The 25,382-nt window shown below is 36.4% G+C and overlaps 1 protein-coding gene and 1 long non-coding RNA gene across 3 annotated transcripts in view; both read right to left on the bottom strand.

The window, feature by feature from the left end:
* LOC123870299 (serine proteinase stubble) overlaps positions 1-25,382 on the bottom strand; it is a 148,274-nt gene that overhangs the window by 7,800 nt on the left and 115,092 nt on the right. For both annotated transcript variants that reach the window (XM_045913538.1, XM_045913539.1), the window contains exon 4: positions 579-740. In XM_045913538.1, coding sequence (XP_045769494.1) covers positions 579-740 — 162 coding nt within the window. The remainder of the gene's footprint in view (positions 1-578; positions 741-25,382) is intronic.
* On the bottom strand, positions 15,284-23,306 carry LOC123870312. Its single transcript, XR_006797050.1, has 2 exons — positions 23,277-23,306; positions 15,284-15,359 (listed from the first exon to the last, which is right to left on the bottom strand). It is a non-coding gene; the product is annotated as an uncharacterized LOC123870312 (long non-coding RNA).

The following is a 25,382-nucleotide window of genomic DNA, read 5'->3' as shown; positions in this document are numbered from 1 at the left end:
TAATGTAAATGTTCTCATCTCACTCGTTATGTTGCAAATAAAATAAAATAAAAAACGCGCGAATCTACTTAGGTACCTAGCTCATAAAGACCTCGATAGCCCTGACATAAGTGTTGAAGAACTAAAGCCATGTTGTCAGTGATCTATGCTTAGCAAAAAGCTAAAAACAGACCTTTGGCAATTGACTGGTCCGGCAACTGGCAGTATTCAGAGCCGAACATAAAGCCATTCACACACGCGCCGGCGCGCAGCCCGCCGACCCGTTTGCACACTAAGTGTGTACAAGTCTTGTACCCTCATAGATGCGACCCGCACAGTGTCCACAGAACTCAAATTGCCACGACTAAAGTCTAAATGACGATGTTGAAACCATAAACCGTCATGAATCTTCTAGGTTAGCACATTCTCATCCTCGACTTGTTATAGCAATTTAAGCTCGGTCTAATTTACTATAATGCCCTGGATTGACACTCATAAAAACCGTGAAGTCCTTTATAACCTGAGAAGAGTGTCGGAGGTCTAAAATCATATTTTCACCGAAGTATACCTATACATATAATAAAAAGCTAAAAACAGACCTTGGACAACTGGCCGGTCCGGCAGCCGGCAGCATGAGCCGAACATAAAGCCGTCCACACACACGCCGGCGTGCAACCCGCCGACCCGGTTGCACTCCTGCACCCACATGCATGCGCCCCGCGCGCCGCCCACAACACAGGATTTGCGCGACATTTGATAACCTGGAAGAAAGAAAAGAAGAATGTCATTTTACTTTATTCAAAAAAAAAACCTTGGAACTTGCAAATTACAACGGAAAGACGATTTCGTCAAAATCAAAACCCTTGATTGATGTGGAATTTAAAAATAATAAAGTTATTGGGTCACACGTGAACGTTTCATATTTATGTTCTGCCATCTATCTGATATCTTCCAGAACTACGTCGCATTATAGGTTTGCGTACACATACTTGCGGGACGGCTGTATTTCCAAATTAAAACTTTCAGATAGGTATCACAAATTTTGTTAGATGGCGTTACTAGTATAAAAATCGGGAATTTCAATAAATTAAATCTTCGGAAAATGTACATTAAAAAATGAAAATTTTAATTTGTATGGAAAAACGAGTAAAAATTCAACAGTTGAAGCTACCAGGTAATGCATGTGTATGCCCATCCAGTGCCTCATAAAAGGACTACATATCTATTTTTTCCGGGAGGCTTCACGCATTGTATGCATTACTGATGCTGCTCTTTTTTTCTTATTCCCATAGAAGCCGTCCGTATGAGCCTCAGCAAACATCAGTGATGCACTGCAGAATCGTGGCAACCCAACAGTGAAGTTAATCAAAGCGGTCATAACCCTCAGCAATGAGGGTTGCGATTGGTTGCGACGCGGAGAGAGAAGATTTCGGAAAATAATTTCAAGGTTCAAAGGAGACAACTAAGTATGGGTCAACCAATATTAATCCAAGATTAGCCACTGGTTATTTCAAGGCCCAATGCTTTGATGGGAAACGTCCATTTCATTTTCCATTAACTCTCAACGGTAGAGCCTGAGAAATTCGCCATAAATACCTACCAGTCTATTACGGAATCCATTCTACGTCTTAAAAATCTCATTGTTCCAAACAAATTTGGACTTTGGTGCTATTAAAATACGGTTTAAAATTATATATCATGCGATATCAAATACGACGTTTTATATTAGTGTAAGTAGCGAGAGGATGAAAAATGTTTCCCACTAACCCAGGGACATAAGGGCAAGACTTTCTAATGTCTTTGCCCGTAGGTATTAAAGTAACTACCTACCTACCTAAAAACCATAAAAAAGTAAAATACAAGTGTGATAATTTTGTCATGGAATGATCCCCGTGGCACAGTGATGAGCGCTATGATCTTTTTCGCACTTACAACGGATGGGTCGTGAAAAGCTAACAGACAGACAGACACACTTTCGCATTTATATAATATTACCTACATACCTAGATGACGCCTGCGACTTCGTCCGCAAGGATTTAGGATTTTAAGAATACCGTGGGCACTCTTTGATTTTCCGGAATGAAAAGTAGCCTATGTCCTTCCTCGGAATGCAAGTTAGTTTTGTCAAAATCGGTTGACCGCATGTGAAATGCAGACAATGTAACAGACAGACAGACAGACTTACGCGTTAATAAAAATAAATATATTATGGACTATGGATGGACATGGTTTATGAATTAGTACGGATTAAATTAGAGTATAACTTTAGTGCTGGGTAGATTCATAATAATTTTGTATAGACACAAGCCTCAAGGGCCTTTATTTCCCTTCCCTTTGTTTTTCTAATCTAATCGGAAAACCATTGGAACGTCTCCGTTGGAATTAACCAAAACGTAAAATTTCTCAGTCAAGTGAACATTGTTTGATTGAAAAATCGGTCCTAAGTTGAGAGCTTTATAATTTCATAGTGAAAAACTAGAAAGGTTCAGTCGGGTTTGCAATGAGAACAATGTGGAGGCGCCCTATTGATAGGTTTAGCTTTGAAGCGCAATAACCGCTTATACGTGAGATTGATGAATTCTAACACGGAGACGTGGGAAATGGGATTTTCTGTGGGAAATATACGATATTTCATTTTTAGGGTTCCGTACCTACCTCAAAAGGAAAACGGAACCCTTGAAAGAGACACGTTATGGTCTCTTCGAGCTGTAAAACGGTCAAGCTTCAACGCAACAAAAAAATAGCTACATAATGCCATTTCTGCCCCATATTTTGCCACTCGCCAATAAATCAAAACCTATTATAGGATAGGTAGGTACTTCCCATTGACCTTAAATCTTATAAGACAGAAACCAAGATCTCTCAGCACAAGTACAGAAAAAATCTGAAAATCACCAATTTGTAATTAAATCGTGTAAAAATTTGCCTTTAACAATATAACATTTGCTGATCGTTCATGGTACCGAACCCTCGGTGCGGACTCCCATTCACACTTGGCCATTTTTTATACATTTTACACGGACAGATTACACGTATCGTACTCGCAGGTATGCAAGATATGCACATTGTATATTGGAGTAGAGCAGGTCATGTCTGACGGATATATTATGCAGATGCAGATTATGCAGATTAGGCGCGTTGGGCGCGTTTGGAACCCTCGTAGCTTTAGTTTTAAGTAACGTAATTAATTATTATCACCACTATATCGTACAAGTTTAACAATTTCGACCATCAAAAGGAGTACAAATTGTACCTACTTTGAATAAATGATTTTGACTTTGACTTTGACTTTGATGTATTAGTATATCAGCTATATAATGTACTGTAGGTAGAGGAATTGGTATAAATAGGCAGTATTAGTAACAGATTAAGAGCCAGTGCGTGCCAGACCTTCGTTATTTTATAAAAGCTGAAATTTTTTCTATGTCCTCAACACAGGGAGGAATGATCAGCGACTATGAAGTTTGGATCATGGTGGTTCTGGAAGATAACAGGTAATAAAGGTGTAAAAAATCTTACGTTACAGTACCTATAAAGTCTAATGTTTTGTTTTCTTCGGTAGAGTATTAATTTTTAAATCACGTCATGCATTGCCAGAGACTTATATTGTGGCAACCCCCTGCCAGACACCCTAAAACTGACTTATCATTCGGTCAATCCGGGGTTTAATTCCGGGCACGGGCTTTTAACTTTTCGGAGTTATGTGCGTTTTAAACAATTATACTAAATTAAACAGTTATAATAAAATTATACAATTAATAAATTAAACAATTATAAAAATAAAATAAAATTAATAAATTAAACAATTATAATAAAATTTTCACTTGCAATAAAATCGTGAAGAAACTCGCCTGCCTAAGAGTTCTCCATGTTCCTAAAGGTGCGTGAAGTTTGCCGATCAGATACAAATCACGTGCAATGCGCGTTAAATAGATAAATAATATAGTATAGAAGCAGGCGTTATTTTGTGGAAGTCCATGATATACAGGAACCAAAAGCTTAATTTGCTACAATCCGCCAAACCAAAGAAATCTGTATGGAGCATGTCGCATGTTGCATGTTGCACCATACAGATTTTTTTGGTTTGGCGGATTATATCCAATTGTGCTTTTGGTTCCTTTTAGATAAATATTATTAATATGATCTAATATCAGATCTAATTTTTATTAATTTAGAACGATACTCTTTCAGATTTCTCTTATCCTTTTTACTCATAGTAACTATGTAACTGTAAAGTTTATAGTACCGAAGAGATTGCCATTATTCTTTGACGTCAAAGGATGACGTAAATGAGCCTTAAGTAGATACAATCTTCTCGAGAAACAAGCTTCCGCTCTGGAAAATGGAAATTTCAGGAAGCAACACATCCTTCAGAGCTTTGTACTTACATTCTACGATGTCTTATATGCCGGATATTGCCTTGGGAAATGAAAATATGTAAGTCTGCACAATTTCCATGAAATAATCTGCATTGATAATGTAGGTGATACCTGTTTATTAATATTATATGTAAAGACGCAGCCTGCACTGCTCCCTAGAAATCAATTTAATTAGGTTTGTGCGCGACAATATGGGACGGCAACCAGGGTGATGACGCGCACACCAGCTCAGGCTCCACGCTAATCCAAATCCGTTGCGGATGAGCGGACGTGCGGACGTGCGGACGTGTGGGTCGTCCTCCAACTCTCATACCCAGATTGCCATCTCAATCTGTCGCGTACTATACTTATTTCAAATTAGAAACCGACTAACATATTGACCTTTGACAGTACGATAAAATCTATTATCAAAAAGAGCGTGAGCGCAGCGAGCGCCAATATTTTTGATTTAGTACAGAAAAATGGTTTTAAAAATCGTAGTTTCCACGGGGTTTTAAAAACCCGGGTTTAATCCACGCGGACAAAGTCGCGAACACTATCTAAAATAAATTAAATAATATTTTTTTTTGCTATGTTCAACATAAAGAAGGTAGGTACTTTTCATGTGAACCTGTTAGGTACATAGATGATTCAGAAGAATTAGAATATAGGTAGGTATAATATTATACTCCGCAGCATAGTTGTGTAATGAGCTTATTAGGCCACATGAATAAGTTATCTAAATTAACTAATGCATGTGTAAGTACAGAACTAGAGGCGAAGAGTGGAGTGCATGAGCCTTACAGTTTGCGATAATATTAATTGCGATAGCTATAGCGTGTATGACACCTAATCAATAATTATTAGCTTTAGTTTTATAAAATAATGTGAGTAGATATTTTCCTGTATAAGTTCGAGCAATCTTAAAACGCATCGCTTCTTTATGACACGGTTGAAATTAATACCGTATTGTAAAAACTAAATACGGTGAAGACTCACCACTGGGACACTTCCGCGCGTCGAAGATTCGGACGATTCAACGCGGGGAAATATGCGAGGTATCATGAGACTTCATATACTGAATACTAAAATTCGTTTCGTTCGACTCCGCTCAGATAAGACAGTGTGCGTTCACCTTAAGGTTCTATTTGACGCAGGGTCACACTTAAAAATGTTGTAGGTAAAGTGACCGCAAAAAAAGTAGCCCAATCTGAACATGAGACGTGTACCTACCTACCTATATACAAACATTAATTCAGTGGGGAAGCTTTGGGGAAGATGTCAAGATTAATTCAAGATTAATTCAGCGGGGAAGATGTCCTTAGCTGTTCCTGCACAGACAGACATGTTCCAAGTTCAGACTGAAATATTTGTTTTGCGATCACTGTAAACAACGTAATTGCTATAATATATTATATTCATTTAAATGTAAAGTTTCGACGACTATCATAAAAACAATACTTTTAAAGCTCTCTAATTTACAGTAAGACATAAGACTTAAGGTTTAGTAGATCCTTGAACCCATCTTACTCCCTAAGCTGTAAGGAGTCTCGTATTATATGTTATTATGTACAGGATTTAGGCACACTTTGATGAGGGCGGCTTTCATGTTTACCGGAGTTTCTTCCAACATAGGTAATGTAATAATATATGAACATAATATTATGAACAAGACCTTTCATTCAAAGGAGCACTTTGACGTTAAGAGGGCTCTCTCCGTCACTCATTTCATTCAATCGTAGTTCCAATTTCATTTGAATATTAAGCAACCAAAGTCCATGAAATTTTGCAGACATATTCTAGAAACTAATATCTATGTCTGTGGTTTTCCAGATTTCTGTTAAAATATTCGGTTTCAAAGTTACACGGTCTTGAAAATTGACATACAAATCTTTGAGCCCCTGTAATTTTAAAACTACATATTTTTAGAAAAATCTAAAACACCACAGACACAGATATTAGTTTCTAGAATATGTCTGCAAAATTTCATGGACTTTGGTTGCTTAATATTCAAATGAAATTGGAACTACGATTGAATGAAACGAGTGACGGAGAGAGCCCTGTTAAGTGGTTTTGTACTTGGTAACCACTTTTTGGGCTACAGGTAATTACAAAGGTAGTAAATAGGTAGAATGAAATATTCTGGTTATCTGTGTTAAAAATAGCTTTAATAAAACTGCCATGTCCCTTTCCAAGTTAGTCCACACTCCACTACCAACTCAAATTGCATCATCACTTACCATCAGGTGAGATCACAGTCAAAAGCTTGTAATTTAAATAAATAAACAAGTGTAAATTAAAAAGTTATCACACCCCCGACAAGTGAAGGTTACAGTAACTAGAAAAGAGCTGATAACTTTCAAACGGCTGTACCGATTTTCTTGGATTATAGCTAAGAACACTCTCGATCAAGCCAGCTTTTAAACAAAAAAAAAACTAAATATTAAAATAGTTCATTAGTTTAGGAGCTACGATGCCACAGACAGGTACACACGTCATAACACCCCTCGTTTTGGATCGGGGGTTAAAAATGTACCTATAACATCTATAAAATACTATAATTTATAATCTATAAAATCAATCAATCGACAAAAGCATAATTAGTAATCCCTATATCCAAATATGAATGTAGACAATGGGCCAGACTATATCATATATGTAAATGAAGTTATTACGATTCAAAACATGAACTATCGTAGATTGGTAAAAGGGAAAGTGCGATAACACGATGCGTATTGTACTCACTTACGCATTATGTTGCATAATGTATGAAACCACGAGGTTCATTCATTAAAGTTACCACAAGTACTTTTGCTGTATACATTCAAAAGGTAAATAAAGAAAAACTGCATTTGAAAAAATTCAAAGAAGTCGAATATTTGTGATAACTCAGCCTTATTTACTGTAATATATGGTCGAAACTAGTAATGAAAAAAAAACCGGATAAGAAAGGGACAGATAAAGAAAGGAAAATGCCTAGTTGACAAGACGTCCATCAATGAAAGAAATTGTAGGCATTAGACATCATTTTATAATGAAACCATCTCTATTTTTAACCCCCGACCCAAAAAGAGGGGTGTTATAAGTTTGACGTGTGTATCTGTGTATCTGTCTGTGGCATCGTAGCTCCTAAACTAATGAAAGGTGGCTTGATCGAGAGTGTTCTTAGCTATAATCCAAGAAAATCGGTTCAGCCGTTTGAAAGTTATCAGCTCTTTTCTAGTTACTGTAACCTTCACTTGTGGGGGGGTGTTACAAATTTTTAATTTACACTTGTTTTCATAGAACTCGGAGGAATTTTAGTAAGGCATGTATCAAAAAATTCAAGCTGCTATAGAACAAACAGTTTTGTAGAAATGGTTTAAAAATAAATGATTGACTTTCACACATAAATGATTAAAGACACACAGACAGACAACACAGTGATCCTATAAGGGTTTCGTTTTCCTTTTGAGGTACGGAACCCTAAAAATGGGTGTTTTGTCTTTATTACCGCTACAATGATATACCTACACCTTTTACAATTTTGAAACAAACGACCAGATATTTGTTGGAAGACTTTTCGGGGCATGTCTCGTATATTGGCGGACCAATACGCAAAACATTCCGGAACCAACAAATTGGAAAACGTGTACCTAACTAACCCTCGTCTATGCGAGATGTAACAGAATTTCCTAAAAAAAATATTTTACGTAACAAAGAACGAATTTTCTCAAACACACAATGACTGTTTTAAACAAAGAAGTTAACAAATAAAGTCGGCCATTGTTATTACGAAATATTAAACAACCGCCAAAAATTGCGATCCGTATTCATCCGGGTGTATCGAAAACAAAGAGTCGTCAAAAAAACTTATTTAGGGTTAAATACGACATGCCCCAAATATGCCAACAATTTTTATTAATTTGGAAGGAAATCTTGTAATATTAGGTTGTCATAAAAAATAAGTGCCTACCTTGTTATTTATTAGGAAATCTTAGCTTAGAATTTGAGCATTGTAATTTTTAGGGTTCCGTACCTCAAAAGGAAAAACGGAACCGTTATAGGATCACTTTGTTGTCTGTCTGTCTGTCTGTCAAGAAACCTATAGGGTACTTCCCGTTGACCTAGAATCATGAAAGGCAGGTAGGTAGGTCATATAGCATAAATACAGGAATAAATCTGAAAACCACGAATTTGTGGTTACATCATTAAAAAATTAAAATGTGTTTCAATTTCCAAAGTAAGATAACTATACCAAGTGGGGTATCATACATAATATAAAAGGGCTTTACCTGTATATTCTTAAACATATTTTTAATTATTTTTATGCATAATAGTTTTTGATTTATCGTGCAAAATGTCGGAAAAATTGTCAAACAAGTTCCATCTTAGACCACAATCATCACTTCTTATCAGGCGATGATCGTAGTTATGCCTATATCTATAATAAATAAAACAAGTTGTACGTTTAGTTGGATTGGCAAAGGGGTCAAGTTTAGTATGCCTAGTAATCTTTTTATAAAAATCATTACCCAGAAGCATCTTTTACACTCTATATAGCACACTGATGTTTCTTTTGATGATAAGTGGTCCAATAAGTTCTTATATCCGCACAAACGCAAGGCAATAAACATCCGTAACAGGGCATGAAACTTCCACACATTGTCTAAGAAGGAAATAACAGGCAAGTACCTAATAGGCATTCTACGTAACAATAAGCTACGTTATGTGCGTTATATAACCATTTCCGCACAAAGCCTTCTGTATAAACGGTGTTAGACTAGATTATATTCTACGCCTATGACTATTTTTAGGGTTATTAGGTACGCATTTGAAAGTTCTATGGCTATTTCACAGGTAGCGTGTGAAAAACCGTGTGAAAACTTTTCATATGTAGCTTAGCTAACCTGTAAAAAAACCCCGAAACGAAATCTTACAAAGATTGAAAATTATTACCTTAATTAGTCGTTACTAATATTATTATAATGAATTAAAAGGGAGATGAAATGAAATGAGGTAATTTTTTAGATAGATAAAATCAATCTATCTGTTATCTGTCGATTGGTTACTTAGCAACTTTGTTATTTTTGTCAAATATGGGGTTTTGACAAATAATAACATTGCTAAATAAATCTTATCAGTTTACAGATGGATTGATTATTATTATTATTAACTTCGTCCTTGAATGTCGTGGTGTTTTAGATTTATCTAAAAATATGTAGTTTTAAAATTACAGGGGCTCAAAGATTTGAATGTGAATTTTTAAGACCGCGTAACTTTGGAACCGAATATTTTAACGGAAATCTGGAAAACCACAGGCATAGATATTCCGGAACGTTTCTACAAAATTCCATTGAGTATGATTGGTTAGTATTCAAATGAGGGACGAACTACGTTTGTATGGAGCGAGTGACGGAGAGACCCCTCATCGTAATCACCTCTCCTTTAATTCAGGTATCTCTCTATACATATTAGATGTACCTACCTAGATAATATAGGCAGTGTAAGAAATATTTAGCTCTAAACTGGTGGGCAAGCCATTCCTCGCAGGCTGGCAATAATTCGACGCGTCAAAACCAGTAGCTATTAAGATCCTGGTTACCGTTAAATACCAAGGACGGAGGCTAGCTCTAATGGCTCTCACTAGGGGTTCTCATTTGATTTACTCGATCGCTAATTTACACGAACAAAAATTCGGTAATTGTTGTCTGTGATTGTCGTAATTTCACAGAATTTAGATTTTCCATACACATTATTCAGATATTTTTTTTGAAATCACACTTCACACTAATATTATAAAGGCGAAAGTTTGTGTGTATGTGTGTATATGTGTGTGTCTATGTTTGTTACTCCTTCACACAAAAACTACTGAACGGATTTGGCTTAAATTCGAAATGGAGATAGATAATATCCTGGATTAGCACATAGGCTACTTTTCATCCCGGAAAATCAAAGAGTTCCCAGGGGATTTTGAAAAACCTAAATCCACGCGGACGAAGTCGCGGGCGTCAGCTAGTAGTTTACTAATTTTTTTTTTTAAATAAGTATTTTATTAAAGGCATATATGCTAGCCCCATCGTTACAAACTAGATTAAAATCAATCTACATAATTAAACCTAAAACGCTAACAATTTGAGGGAATCACTAACAAATTCATAAACATTCATTGCTGAAATGCTCAAAGAGTAGTTTAAAATAAGCTGAAAATACCTATATTCATAAAATTTAAATTTAGTTCACACATTAGGGTTTCCTGGTAAACTTAATTTAATAATGATATCTGGAAACAGACCCGTGGTAGTATCAATTAGCGGAATCCAAACCGCATGCGGCGACAGAATGTAGCGTCCACAGTCAACATAACTCCGATGCGGCTTTGAGGCTGTGTCTCGTAATTAAACTAACTTCAGTTACTATATTTGTGTCTATACCTACCTACTAATACACTTACTAATTACTAATACTATTAATTCTGCTACTCATCATCATCATCAATTATCAACCATCTTCTGATATTCGTAATAGTTCTGCTATAATACTACGACAAATCAAATCAAAAATAATTTATTTATATGGCAACTAGCTGATCCCGCGGCATCGTCCGCGTGGACTTAGGATTTTATAAATCTTGTCAATCAAATCTTTGATTTTTGGGTATAAAATTATTATGTGTGTCCAGGTTTTTACTTGTATCAGTGCAAAAAATTACGCAATAGTGTAAAAGTGCAATAAATCCAACAAAAAAAAGCAAACAAACAAACTTTTGGATTTATGGTATAGGCATTGGGCAGTGACTAGTCTCTAGTAGCACTAGTAGACCACAGAATTAGTAATAATAATAAGGAGGATTTCCGTGGTCTCTACGTTTGTGAATCTGCCACCGATACGAAAAGTAACTTCTACTGAGAAGAGTCGATAAGAAACTCAGCAATTGCTCTTTTGAAATCATAGTAAATTACAATATTATCAATTCACTACACGATGTTATGGGCTACTGAAAGTTCAGCCGCTCACCATATAATAATACCCGAAACCCGAATACCCTTACCCGGAATCTTTTACTTGCAAGCTAAAACAAAATGTGAAATATATTTTATTATTTAAAAGTTAACAATATAATTAACAATAACAATAAAAAATGCGAAAGTGTGTCTGTCTGTCTGTCGGTCTGTAGGTCTGTCTGTCTGCTACCTTTTCAAGGCCCAACAGTGTAACCGATTCTGACGAAATTTGGTACAGGGTTAGCTTATGTCCCGGGGACGGACATAGGCTACTTTTTATCCAAGAAAATCGAAGAGTGCCCACGGGATCCCCAAAACGTGTCCGTTTAACCGATTTGTATTAAAGGTACCGAGGTAGCTTGCGTCCCCGTAATTGACATAGGCAACTTTTTATCCCGGAAAATCAAACAGTTCCCACGGGATCTTTAAAAACCTAAATCCACGCGGACGAATTCGCGGGCATCCTCTAGTAAAGAAATAAATAAAACAAACAATATAATGATGCGGTCAGTGCAAATCGGGATCACAATGGACATAACGGAATGATTTCATTTATATTTGGGCATCGCCAATTAATTTTCGTACACAGTGGGAGCGAATCATCGGCACGATCAAAAAATCGGTGAAGTGCGAGTCGGACTCGCACGCGAAGGGTTCCGTACCATTATTATATATGTGATTTTAAAAATTCGTAACAACTCTTTGATATTTCAAGGGAAAAGTGGCCTATGTCCATGCCTGGGATGCAAGCTATTTTTGTTTCTTTCGTCAAAAGAGGTTACAGGGATGGGCCGTGAAAAACTAACAGACAGACAGACATTACAGCAGCTATAAAGTTAAAGTTTAAAGTAAGAAGTAAAATCACTAATGACTTTAGGTTTTGAAATTTCAAAACGGAACCCTTATTAATGAAAGTCCACGTGCATACCGACAAAAAACAACACGAGTATCAATTAAGACGATCAAACCATATTTTTACATAACCCTTACATAAAAAACAGCTTTATAAGCTACTAGCATAAAGCCGATTTTCATGTGCAGAAAATTAAAAAATAATTCTACGTGGAGGATTGTACAATGAAGAGTGTATTTGTTCGTAAGCTTCTGTGTGGTGAGATTAAATAAATAAAGTCAAACCGCAAGGTATTTACACTGTAACGTTATTTTCTGAATAAAGTTATTTGTTAGTTTGCGTGTTTAATCACCATGCACAGAATCTCCAATTAATTCATATATCAATTATACTCCTGGTACTTTTTATTTACTTACAACCTGCGTAAATTCACTTATTATTAAATTATTATTTAAAATCTATTGCTCTTTACTTTTCCCGCATAAAGTGTTACCTATGTCAATTTCCGGGACATAAGTTACCTACCTCTGTACCAAAGATGGGCCTTTAAGAATCCCGTAGGAAGTCTTTAATTTTCCGGGATAAAAAGTAGCCTATGTCCATACCCGGGATGTAAGCTAACTCTATAGCTTTCATCAAAATCGGTGGGCCGTAAAAGCTAGCAGACGGACAGACAGACACATAATATAAGTATAGATTATTCCGCCTTTATTCAGATTTTCAAAGATCCCGAGGGAATTCTTTGATTTTCCGGGATAAAAGTCGCCCATGTTACTCTCCAGGTCTTTAACTATGTTCGAGCCTGAATATTTTATTAAAACAAGTCATTTCTGATGAATTATTTAGCAGTAGGTACCTTTTATCTAATTCATGCAATTGATTACGAATCAGTGATGCATATTTCGTACATATGTAATTTTATTTTTTTCAACTTAGATATTAATTTCCGATTATGTATCTAATGAAAGAAAAACTGCATTATATCAATTCAATACAATAAACTTATGTTCGAATTATAGTTTTTTTTTTTAAATTAGTCGTGATGACTTGCGCACGTCTATACGCAGAAAAACAGAACATGATTAGGTCTTTGAGTTTGTACGGTGAATAGCGCAACGTTGCAAAATTGTTAGGGTTGACACCAGTCTCTTAGTCTGATGGGACGGTAATTCGACACGGCCGGAAAGAGATCGGGCGCAGAACCAACGCATGAAAAGCATATGCGTTTTATAGGTTGGTCCAGCGCATGAATTCTATTCCTCCTTTTATTACTAAAATGTTTAAAAATCGCTTATTTGCTAACTGTATGTACCTCGTAGGCTTTGTTATATTAAACAAAGCTACTCATATTGCACAAGTATTATTTTATTTTAATAAAGAATTAAAAAGCATTTGATAATAACTTTTCTACACAAAGCGCAAGAATAGATTAAGTAAGTTGAAAAATACAGAAATAATAAACCACGGAAACTATCATGCTGCAGGCTTCTAAACGTACTGAGGTAGCAAGCAAAATGAGTTGTGATTAGATTTTTCTTCTACAATAAAGGACTGTGTTATTTTTTTAAATTCACATAGGCACACGCTTGCCCGCAATCATACCTCATGAAATGTTATGATGTGGCATAAGATGCGATGCGTTTGCCTAGAAAATGCCTATTCACTCTTATTTTAAAGATACCTGGTGTGCGACAACCCTAAGGCGTATTTAAGTTGAATTATATGATTGTAACGGCGGGGTTCTTCCTCATAGCGTGGAAGTTATAAATATTGGAAATTTATTAGAGGAAAGGTTTTACCTTAATGCTAATAATTTTCATTTTATTACTAAAGAAGATGTTTCTTTTATATATTAAAATTTATAACGCGTGAAGTCAGTAAGTTATCTGATACTCATCTTACAGTAAATATAATTAATTTAGTGGCAGGCAGTTAATTGTGCGAATCCTGTAATTATTATAATATTAAAGTTTACAATTTTGCTAAAATAGTGTATGCAAAATGGTACATGTAACTCATGTAAGCTAATAGAAATCTTTAGTAAACCATTGTAATTCGCGACTATGTTAAAATATCACACTTCACACTTCAAACTATCACACTTCACACTAATATTATAAAGGCGAAAGTTTGTGTGTATGTGTGTGTGTATGTTTGTTACTTCTTCACGCAAAAACTACTGGACGGATTGGGCTGAAATTTAGAATGGAGATAGATTATACCCTGGATTAGCACATAGGCTACTTTTTATCCCGGAAAATCAAAGAGTTCCCACGGGATTTTTAAAAAACCTACATCCACGCGAACGAAGTCGCGGGCATCAGCTAGTTGTACTATAAAATATTGTATTTCATCAGTCTGTCTCCATTACTACGCGATACTTTAGTTCATAAGATAATATAAAATGCTAGATAGCTTAGACAGAGTGAACAAGAGTGAGAGAACTAAGGGTTGATCCATCGAAGATATGTCAAATATTAGCTTTTGGAGATGTGACATTAAAGAAAAATAGGGCTACCATAGAACCACCTGAGTCAAAATGTTCTTACAACTTGGAAAGTGACGCATTAGACCTACATGGTAGTCTCAGTGTTTGAGCCATCTAAAATTCAGTCTATGTGGTAAGTCCTTTATAAGTAGTTAAGTCATAGGTACGTCATAGCACCGTTACTCTAACCATCTTTGAATAATATAATCCGTGATAGTTGACATCATACGTTTTTTGTATAAACTATTTGACCTTTAGCGGGTCAACCACATTGTAATTATTGAGTAAAACTTCTTGACTAGCACTTCAAATATGTGAAATCATAATCTGTGTATACCTATTATTAACTTTTTATTTGAACGCAAAACGCATTTATTTTTATTAAGTAATCTTGTGGCATTTTAACTAATAAATTCTGTTGTACTGATTTAGAGCAGAGATTTACGTTTTGACATATTTCCTATAGTAAAAATGTCAAGCTTGTTATTTCTTCAAATAAAAGTTATTCGACGAAAAATCAGCCCTAATTCGTGAGAACTCTTTAATTTTCCGGGATAAAATATGCCTCTTCGATTTTTCGGAATAACTTAGATACACTATGTCATTTTTCAGGTCTTTTATGATACCTATGCAAAAAATCACGTCGATCCGTTACTCTGTTGCTGCGTGATTGGATGACAAATCAACAGACCAACACACTTTCGTATTTATAACATCGGTATGATAATTTGCTTATAATTTAATGCCCAGTGTCATACTAATTACAGCTTCTTAAAACACGGTTTTTTTTGAAATAGCTCTCCTATAGGACTCATTTAGGTCAATGTACAGCGGCATATCAAAGCCATTCAGGAAAACGTCGTTAACAACTCGTAATAACCCGTTTTCAAAAGTGGGTTAAAGTTGTTACAAAGGATAACATTACAGAAAGTATTCCCTTCAGGACCGGTCTTGAAACGTATGCGAATAATTGTCGTAATTTCTTCTTTACGTGTTAAACCATGAGGGGTCATAAAATAAAACTTTATGATTCATTTATAACTAGCTGATGCCCGCGACTTTGTTCGCGTGGATTCATGTTTTTAAAAAGCCCGCGGAAACTCATTGATTTTCCGGGATGAAAAGTAGCCTATAATACTCTCCTTCCTTTCAACTATATGCAAAAAATCCAGTCGATTGGTTGCCTAGTTAGGGTGTTAAGGAAGGACAAACAAACAAACTCACTTTTGCATTTATAATACTAGTATACATATAGATGTAGGTACCAGCTGATACCAACGACTTTGGTGATACAACGTTCGCCTGGATATAGGTTTTTAAAGATCCCGTGGGAACTATTTGATTTTCCGGGATAAAAAGTATCCAATGCCACTCTCCAGCCCGGCTAGCATGGCGGCTAGTGGATTATATCCACTGATGTCCAGACATCAGTGGATATAATCGGGGGATATAATTATTATCTACTGCCCATGCTAGCCGGGCTGGGGGGCTTTCGGCTAAAAATAGTACATATATCAATCATTAAAGGACATCATCAATGAAGCATCAATGTCAAAACATGGTTTTAGCCAATGGGATTGGCCAAAAACCATGTTTTGACATTGATGCTGTCCTTTAATGATTGTTTTTTTAGCCGATAGGGGTGCTAGTTTTTAACTAGATAAGCATGCAAGAATTACGTCGATCCATGCTCCGTTGCGATGCGATTGAAAGACAAACCAATAAATCAGTAAATCAACAAACAAACACATTTATTTCATTCGCATTTTATAATAATAATATGGGTAGTAACTACTTCTGATACGTTCGGTCTTAGGATCCTATTAAGTTTATCATATTCTTCCCGGTATCATGAATTATTATGTAAATATTTCCTCAAAGTTATATCTTAAGTACATAAATACAGCCAAAATAAGCATAAAGTACATAAGTAGTAGGTTTCTATTACCTACTCACCTTTAGTAAGACCAACCAAGCGAAGTTCATGATTTATGTACCTACTCGTACGTAGGTAAGTACCTAAGTGTACTTAAATAATAGTCCAAGTCAAATAAGATTCCAGAGCCCAATACTAATTCTTTTAGTGATACTTTTTCTAATTTTGCCAAGTATTTTTGAAATTATTAACCCAAAGAATTACGGAAATCCGTCAGTTCTCCTCATTATAATAAGTATAAGTAAGTAAAAGAAATGATCATTTTATTTCCTTGCTTCTTTCTAAAGCTTGTTAAAATAATAATTCGAAATGGAAGTTAAAGAATGAATTTCACATTTTCAAGATATTTTTACACAAAAACTAACACAACTTTTATACTGGTTTTATGCTCAACGAAAGAACCTAGCTTTTTAAGTAAAATTCACCCTGGGATTTCTTTATGAAACTCGAGTTTTTCTTATACCCTAAGAGATAGAAGCAAGAATTTGTGTAGAATACAAACAATAAGGTTAGTGCCATCGCCTACGATCTTAATCGCTTTTGCATTATGTACATGGATCAGTAACGCATCGCTATTGTATCGCGGCTTTTTTGCATTTGTTTCGCTTCTCTGTCGCTGCAAAAATTTGCTGTGGGCGTTGGATCTTAGATACAAAATACATATTAATACAAACATACGAATTTTAAAAATTATAAGTACACTAGCTGTCTCACCCCGGGTTACCACCACCTGTTTTAATAAAAAGATTGTCTATCAAAATCGTATTCTTTGATATTAATGCTTTCAAGCATATTATTATTTCGTATAATAAGCCAACCCAAGATGTAGGTATCGATAACTTGAATTTCATGGACGTACACCGTTTATTGGTGGAATGTGTTCGGAACGAGGCGGAGAGATGGGAGATATTCTCTAGATTTCCCATTCTTCGCCAGGTCGGCGGCTGTAACAGTGCCCTATCCCAATCTCTGTCGGATGAGGCTAGGGCTCTGTTACGGCTGTACAAGAAGGCCTTACGCAAGTAAGTGGTTGTATAATGTGGCCTTACGGAGTGACATATTCCAAACGGAAAAAAACTCCTTGAAATAAAGAGTATAAAAAAAACTTGAATTTCTTATATTTAAGTATTATTTTAATTTTGCAGATTTTTTTTAAATCACTGACCACATTTATTTCGATGAAGTTATTTCCACAATTTCTTAGACTATATCGCTCTTTCAAAAAGACCACTTAAATACTTTTTTCTTTGTTCAAGCTCTCCTAGTAAATTACGTTGGTCGGAGCCATTATTTTTATTAATCTGCGTGGTGCTTTAACTTTTTGAGTTATGTACCTACTTACTAATGACTCGAAATGAAAACTAATTACTTATGTAAATAAGAAACGAACATACCACCGATAATAGTAATATGTATAATATTAAATAGGTATTATATATTTTGGTTCTTCTCACATGAACTAGTGTGAGAAGAGTAAATTTTAGTGATTTATGTAATAGTAAATTAAAAAAATATATATATATTGATAGGCAGGTGATGAGATTTTGCACGCAGTAGATTCTCTCTAAACCTAATGTGTGAAATCGTCTGCCTGTCTGCTAGCTTTTTACGAACTATCCGTTTACATTTTGACGAAAGGTACAGAATAGCTTGCATCGCAGATAATTACGTAGCTTAGGTACTTTTCTCCCAAAAATCATAGAGTTCCCACGGGATAAAACTAAATTTCAAAAACCTAAAGTTGCAGTTCATCACCTAGGGTCAGAGATAGCTTGCATCCCAGAGACGGATAAAAGGTACTTTTTATCCCAGAAAATCAAAGCTTTTCCAAGGGATTTCCAAGTCCTGTGCTCATCTAGTAATTAATAAAATCACTAAACTAGTTTCAATGTGCCTAGGTCTTAGACTAATCTATTTCCAGCCTACTTCAAAGGGAAACCTTTCCGCGCCCAGCGCCCACTTATCCGATTTAAATTAATACAAACGAACCAAATTAAGTCAAAAGCCCCTTCTACGTGTTACATCAAATTAGGAGCAATTAATTAGTCTGTTTAGTTTGCCGGCTGAAGTATTGTACTATATTTGGTCGCGAGAAATTGGGTTGGAACACGTCACAACAAATAGACGGGGTTCGTTGTCTAGATAAAGTGAATTAGTGGGCGATACGAGACTGTAACAGCATAAAATTAGGAATTCTTCGTAGAAATTATATGAAAGTGAAATGAAATGAATATTTATTTATCAAAACTTGCTCACATTTATACGTAACCTTCTCCTGAAGTCCTGGCCCCTAAACTAGGAGAAACCAACCCCTAACCCCCCCCCCCCCTCCCCTCGTGTGTGTGTGTTGTCTGTGAGTGTGTGTGTGTGTGAGTGTCTGTGCGTAAGTGCGTGTGTGCATGCGTGAGTGTATTTTTTAAAGTATCTTGCTAATTCTTCTCGATAAAACCTTAAAACCTGCTTTCCAAGCCGATGTTAGAGAGAGATGTTATTTCTTTAATGTTTTGAATTTTAAATTGAATTTTGAGACTTCAAAAAAATCCAAATATAAATCATAATAAGTTTCATGTATGACGAGCGCGATTAAAAATCCATTACGCATTGCATAATATGGGTTTCTTATGGAAAATATCAGGGAGTATTATCATTATTTTGACGTAAAGCCGCGGGCAAGAGCCAGTCGTTATAGTTGTATTTATTGGCTTGTCGTGTTAAAGCCCTTTATATAAATAATTTCGCCGATTAGCATTGCCGATAGCGATTGGGAATTATCAGCGATTTATACAGATTCTCTTACCTGAGTTATTACAGTTAACACCTGGATTTATTGCGTCGATGTGTGAGCCTTATAAATACCGTTAATAACGTGTATCTACGGTTGACTGACATCGAAATGGGTGTATAGTTCGCGACAGGTTGAGATGACAATCGGTATGAGGCGGGGGGACGCCCCGCACACCCTCACGGTACACACGCTCACCCGCAGGGGCTGTGCGGGTGTGCGGGTCATCCACACCCCGGTTGCCATCTCAATCTGTCGCGCGCTATACATTCAAAACTTACCAACCCGAAAACTCAATCCCCAAACTTACCAACTATATTAACATTTAGCCTACTACATAAAGATAAGATGATGTTTTAAATGTTTCAGTACTTTAGAAATATAAAATACTAGATGATGCCCGCGGCTTCCCACGGGATTTTAAAAGGTTTTTTAGAATCCCGTGGGAAATCTTTGCTTTCCAGGATAAATGTAGCCCACGTCCTTCCCCGGGAAGCAAGCTATCTCTGTACCTTTCGTCAAAATCGGTTGAACAGATGAGCTGTGACAAGCTAGCAGACAGACAGACAGACAGACAGACATACTTTCTGGATTAGAGTAAGTATAGATTAAAGATTTCAAGTCATTAAGACCATGTTAAAAGACGCAGCGACGTCGCCATATGTGTATACCTGCCCTATAACAGGAGCAAATTAAAGATCATCAGTATCAATACAACATCCACGCCGCAATCTCGCCGAGAGGCGTGAAATTAAACGATGCAATCGGAGCTCTTTTATGAAAGGTGAATGCGTTTGAGCGTTACGAATGCGCCCGCGCCAATGAGGATTAATGGAACCATTTCAATAGCAGTTATATTACGATCTATAAATGCTAATGTCTGTATACAGAACTAGGCTAAGTTGTGGAGAATTGGCCTTAGTATACCTATTTTTAACCAGGAAACAAATATGGAATCACGAACTTAGATTTAAATTATTGAGTGTATAACAATAACAATCATCATCGTCAACTGACAGATGTCCACAGCTGGACAAAGGTCTCTTGTAAGGACTTCAAGTCAACACGGTCAAGTCAAAGTCAAAAAACAAATCATTTATTCAAATTGCGTATTGTACTCGTTTTGATAGATAGTCAATTGTTAGATTTGTTAAGGTGATAATTTAGTCGTGATAATTAATTACGTAAACTTAAAACTAAAGCTACGAGGGTTCCAAACGGAGCCAAGTCTAAGAAGAGCATACAATAAACTCATCCTTCTTGTAGTCAGTGGTTTTGCGTTGCTTGAATCCAGCTCTTGATGCCTCGGCTCCTGATGACGTCTGCTGACCTAGTGGAAGGTCTGCCAAGCTGAGTTCACCATTTCAGCACCCCTTGGGAGTTGGGACCTCAAAGTCTACAAGTTTTTTGAATTATATACCCTGCCCTGCTTATGTACTTTAGCGTTGCAACCCTTTGAGCTATGTCGGTTACTCTGATTCTTTTACGGATCTGATCATTTCTGATTTGATTACATAAACTCCAAGCATCGAGCGCTCCCTGAGTGACTGTGAGCTTTCTTATGAGACCCATAGTTAGCGACCATATCTCGGATCCATACGTCATCACTGGGAACACTCACTGTTCGAAGACTATGGTCGTCAAGCACTGAAGCTTCTAAGCTTCCGTGATCTATGAGTAGGTATATCCAGAAAAAGAACTCCAATGACGATAGAGTCGACGACACGTCGCGAAAGTGCAAAATGATCCTAACCCAACAAACTAATTGGCTAGATAAACGGATAACAATCAGTTTAAGTGTCTAACTACACATAACAAGACGCAAGTATACAACGTTGCGTGTTACACTTGTCACTATGATATCCGATGCACATCTGCGCATCCGCCGTATTTCATCTCGAGAAAGCGAGATGGATAGATAACGGTTTCCACTAGTTAGTGCACTTTCCACTAAAACTATCTTCTTTTTATTTAGGTAATCAACATTGAGTTTCTTTAATGATCAAATCGGGAATGAAGAGATCCAAGAGAGATCCGTAGGAGAACCAGAGTAGGTAACCGACATTGCTCAACGGGTGGCGAAGCTGAAGTGGCAATGGATGAAGCATATTATTCGAAGAACCGGTAGTCGTTGGGATCTTTAAGAGGGCTCTCTCCGTCACTCGTTTCCACTCGTTTCATACAATCGTAGTTCCAATTTCATTTTAATATTAGGCAACCAAAGTCCATGAAATTTTGCAGACATATTCTAGAAACTAATATCTATGTCTGTGGTTTTCCAGATTTCTGTTAAAATATTCGGTTTCATAGTTACGCGGTCTTAAAAAATTTCATACAAATCTTTGAGCCCTGTAATTTTAAAACTACATATTTTTAGAAAAATCTATAACAATTTGTTTTGAATTTGTTTAGGGAATAAATGAGTATGTCTCATTTATTCCCTAAACAAATTCTTCAAGCAAAGTCGCGGGCGTGAATTATCTTAAGTCGTTAAATTATCTAGAGGCGATGCTCGGATTAATTGTATTACCGAAAAAAATATATTTTATGGCTGTATAAAAGTGAAAATGGACATAGAACGAGAATATTTTTGGAGATTTTTTCTGTTTATTTGGTTGCTCATAACCCAATATCGACTTGATAAATATAAAAGACACAGGTCCTCTGTGTAGGACCTGCATGGAGGTTGATGAAACACCAACGCATGTGCTTCTGGAGTGCACGGGCTTGGCAGAACTTCACTCTTGACTTGGAAATACCCCATATTAAAATTGCAAGGGAAACTGATGCCAGAAGGACTTTATCCTAGCGGTTCGAATAATTATTTCAATAGCCTAGATTGACGCAAACGAAATCACTGGAAAAACTATTTTATTTATATATAGGGAATAATATAACAATGACTGTTGGGCGAAATGAAAGCGAAACGGTCCATAAACCGAGATGGTATCACTTTTATTTATTACCGCAACATAGCGGTACGGAACCATAGCGTTAAACACGTGATAACTGCTAATAGTGTGGAGTTTCTGTTTGCTCTAGGGGATTTGTAGATGTTAAGAAGTGCTGCGAATGTCGGTATTTGTTGGAAATAGCCGAGTATCGGGGTGGAGACGCCCCGCAATTCCGCACAGCGCCCCGGTAGCCCGTACGGGATAACTCGGGTGACGTGCAAGTGTGCGTGGCGTAACCCCCCCCCCCCCCCCCCTCTGTTATTCTCCGATTGTCATCTCGACCTGTCGCGTACTTAATACAAGCTCAGCCAAGTCATGATTATCAACCCATCGCCAACTCACTACTGAGTTCGGTCACCTTACAAAATGTTTGTTTAAGCATAGTCCACCACACTAGTTAAATTCAAATATTACGGAGAATCTCAGGCATGCCGAACTCCTCAAAATGCTATCTAAATTGCTTAAAACGCACATTTAACTCCGATAACATTAGAACAGTCTCTTTTCTTTAACTCAACAATTTTTCCCGATGAATGACTTTATTACACGGGCTACAGACAGAGTAACAAATGTGCAGAGATCGTATCTGCATGATATATCTGCCTGGAAGCTGTCGAAGGCTGCGCCAAGTTTATCTAATCTCATTTGGCACAAAGGCGTGATTTCAATTGCGCCTCCGTAAAACATGCGACACACGGAACCAAAAATTATCACGCAAAACCGCGAGCATCATATTGGATTCTATTATTTACAAATTATAAATACTAGAGGATGCCCGTGGCTTCGCCCGCGTGGATATCGATTTTTTAAATCCCGAAGGAACTCTTTGATTTTTCGGGATAAAAAGTAGCCTATGTCCTTCCTCGGGATGTATTCCAAGTCTGTACCGAACATTAAAATCGGTTCAGCGGTTGGGCCGTGAAAACGTAACAGACAGACAGACACACTTTCGCATTTATAATATTAGTATGGACTATGACACCCACGATCTCTATGATAGGTATATTATGATCTCGAGTTATTGAAAATATCGTGGGAACTGCTTGATTTTCCGGATTAAAAATATATGTCACTCTCGAAAAAAATCATGTCGATTTATTAATGTCGTTATTTATCTTATACTTATTCAAAGAATGCCTGTTAACTATCTAATAATAAAACTAAAATTGCACCCCTACAATTTCAATTGGCTTCATTATCTATGGTTTAGTTATACTAAACCATAGACAATATGGCTTTATTACCTATTTGCCATACTTAATTTAGTTTACTATTTCTATCAAGAAAAGGTGAAATACTCTTAGAAGCTATGCTAAAAATTCCAAAGAGGCTCAACCAAACATGATTATTTTCATAATCAAAAGCTTGCCTAACACCCCGGCCTTGTGTACATCAATTATCCGTGACCACCCGTCCATTTTGCCCCGTTTCACCTTAATGAACGAAACAATTGAGCAAGACTTAGGGTCTAATGAGAGCGATAATACAATAAGACCGATAGCACCTGAAAATCAAGAGTCTATACACAATAGCTGAAATTTAAGAGAAGTTTCCCTAGCTGCCCAAGCACTCTCCATTCAAAATGTAGTTTAAATATCATTTGAATTCTATCTAACTCGATGAAAATTTGTAAGTGTTCTAAAAACAAACACCATTAATGATGGTGTTGTGAAATCAGACCTATTTATGACTATGTATATGTATACCTACCTAAGTATGACTGTAATGTGTAAGGTATTTTGAGCATATTCAATGTACATTTAAACTATTTAGTGTAGTTTACATTGCTAATGTAAAATATTTGCACGCCATTACATGGCAAGTGTAGTGACACTAAAATAAATTGTAAAATCTATGCTAACTTACATTTGAGCAAATAAATGATTATGATTATGAAAATCAGTGTCTGTAATTTGCCAGATTTCCATAAAAATGTGTAGTTTTAAAATTTTAAATTACAAAAAGAAATAAAAGGTACAATATAATCTTGTACGATAGAGCGGAACCCTTCGTGTGCGAGTCTGACCCACATTTGACCGGTTTTTCTCAAATAGCTGAAAATTTTACTAAATAAATAATTCTGACAAGACCTTTTCCGTATGAAATTTTTCAAAAATTAATTGGTCGGCTTAATGAAAAAAGTTTTTTGAAGTTACTCTTGGTACTCAATTACTGAATCCCTTCGTAACGCAAGGAATAAAAAATGTCTATTTTTTATCATTTTGACAAGTTACTCGCATTAAAACTTTGGCACTCAATTAAAAAATCCATTCGTTACGAAAAGTTTTTATGATTTTATCAGAGTATTTTGACTTTGAATGTTACTCTCAGTAGCAGTGAATTTAAGTCTTCCTTAAAAATACGACTACAATACTTCAACACTTCCATATTAATATTAAGTTAATAATTCTGGATGGCCCTACATAAAACCTTATACTTACATATAGTAGGATATATTTCCATAACCCTTTACTACTACATACGTGGGGTAAATTTCTACCCCACCTATTAACTCATTTACCGTTAACACAATTTAAAGGAGCTTCGTTACCCTAATTCCATAATGTAATCTGAGAGCCGGCTGTGATTTTGCAGTGTGTGGAGACGCGAGAAGTAGCCACTAGTTATTTACCTATAAGTACCTTGAATAAATTCAAAGGACATAATTTTTCCTATTTACTGAGGAGATCCGTAGGAGGACCCAGGTCACTGACACAGCCCTAACCATTAGCAAGCTGAAGTGACAGTGGGCAGATCATTCCTGTGGTAGGGGCAATAGCCATTGGAGACGAAACATCTTAAAGTGAAGACCGAGTAGAAGTAAGTAATGGGTAGTGCGGGGCGCCCTCCAGCACAATGGATGGACGACGTAAACAGCGGTAAAGAGATTAGCGGCTAGAGGTTGAGATCCGGGTATGGTGGCGCTCATTAACGAAGATCTTTGTCCAACTGTGGACGTCCACAAAGTGTCCATCAATAATGATGAATACCATTAATTTTTTTTTAATAAAAAATAGCGAGCAAACGAGCAGCCGGGTCACCTGATGTT

The sequence above is a fragment of the Maniola jurtina genome, chromosome 12 (genome assembly GCF_905333055.1).
Source record: "Maniola jurtina chromosome 12, ilManJurt1.1, whole genome shotgun sequence".
NCBI lineage: Eukaryota > Metazoa > Arthropoda > Insecta > Lepidoptera > Nymphalidae > Maniola > Maniola jurtina.
This window is presented reverse-complemented; position numbering and strand designations above follow the sequence as displayed.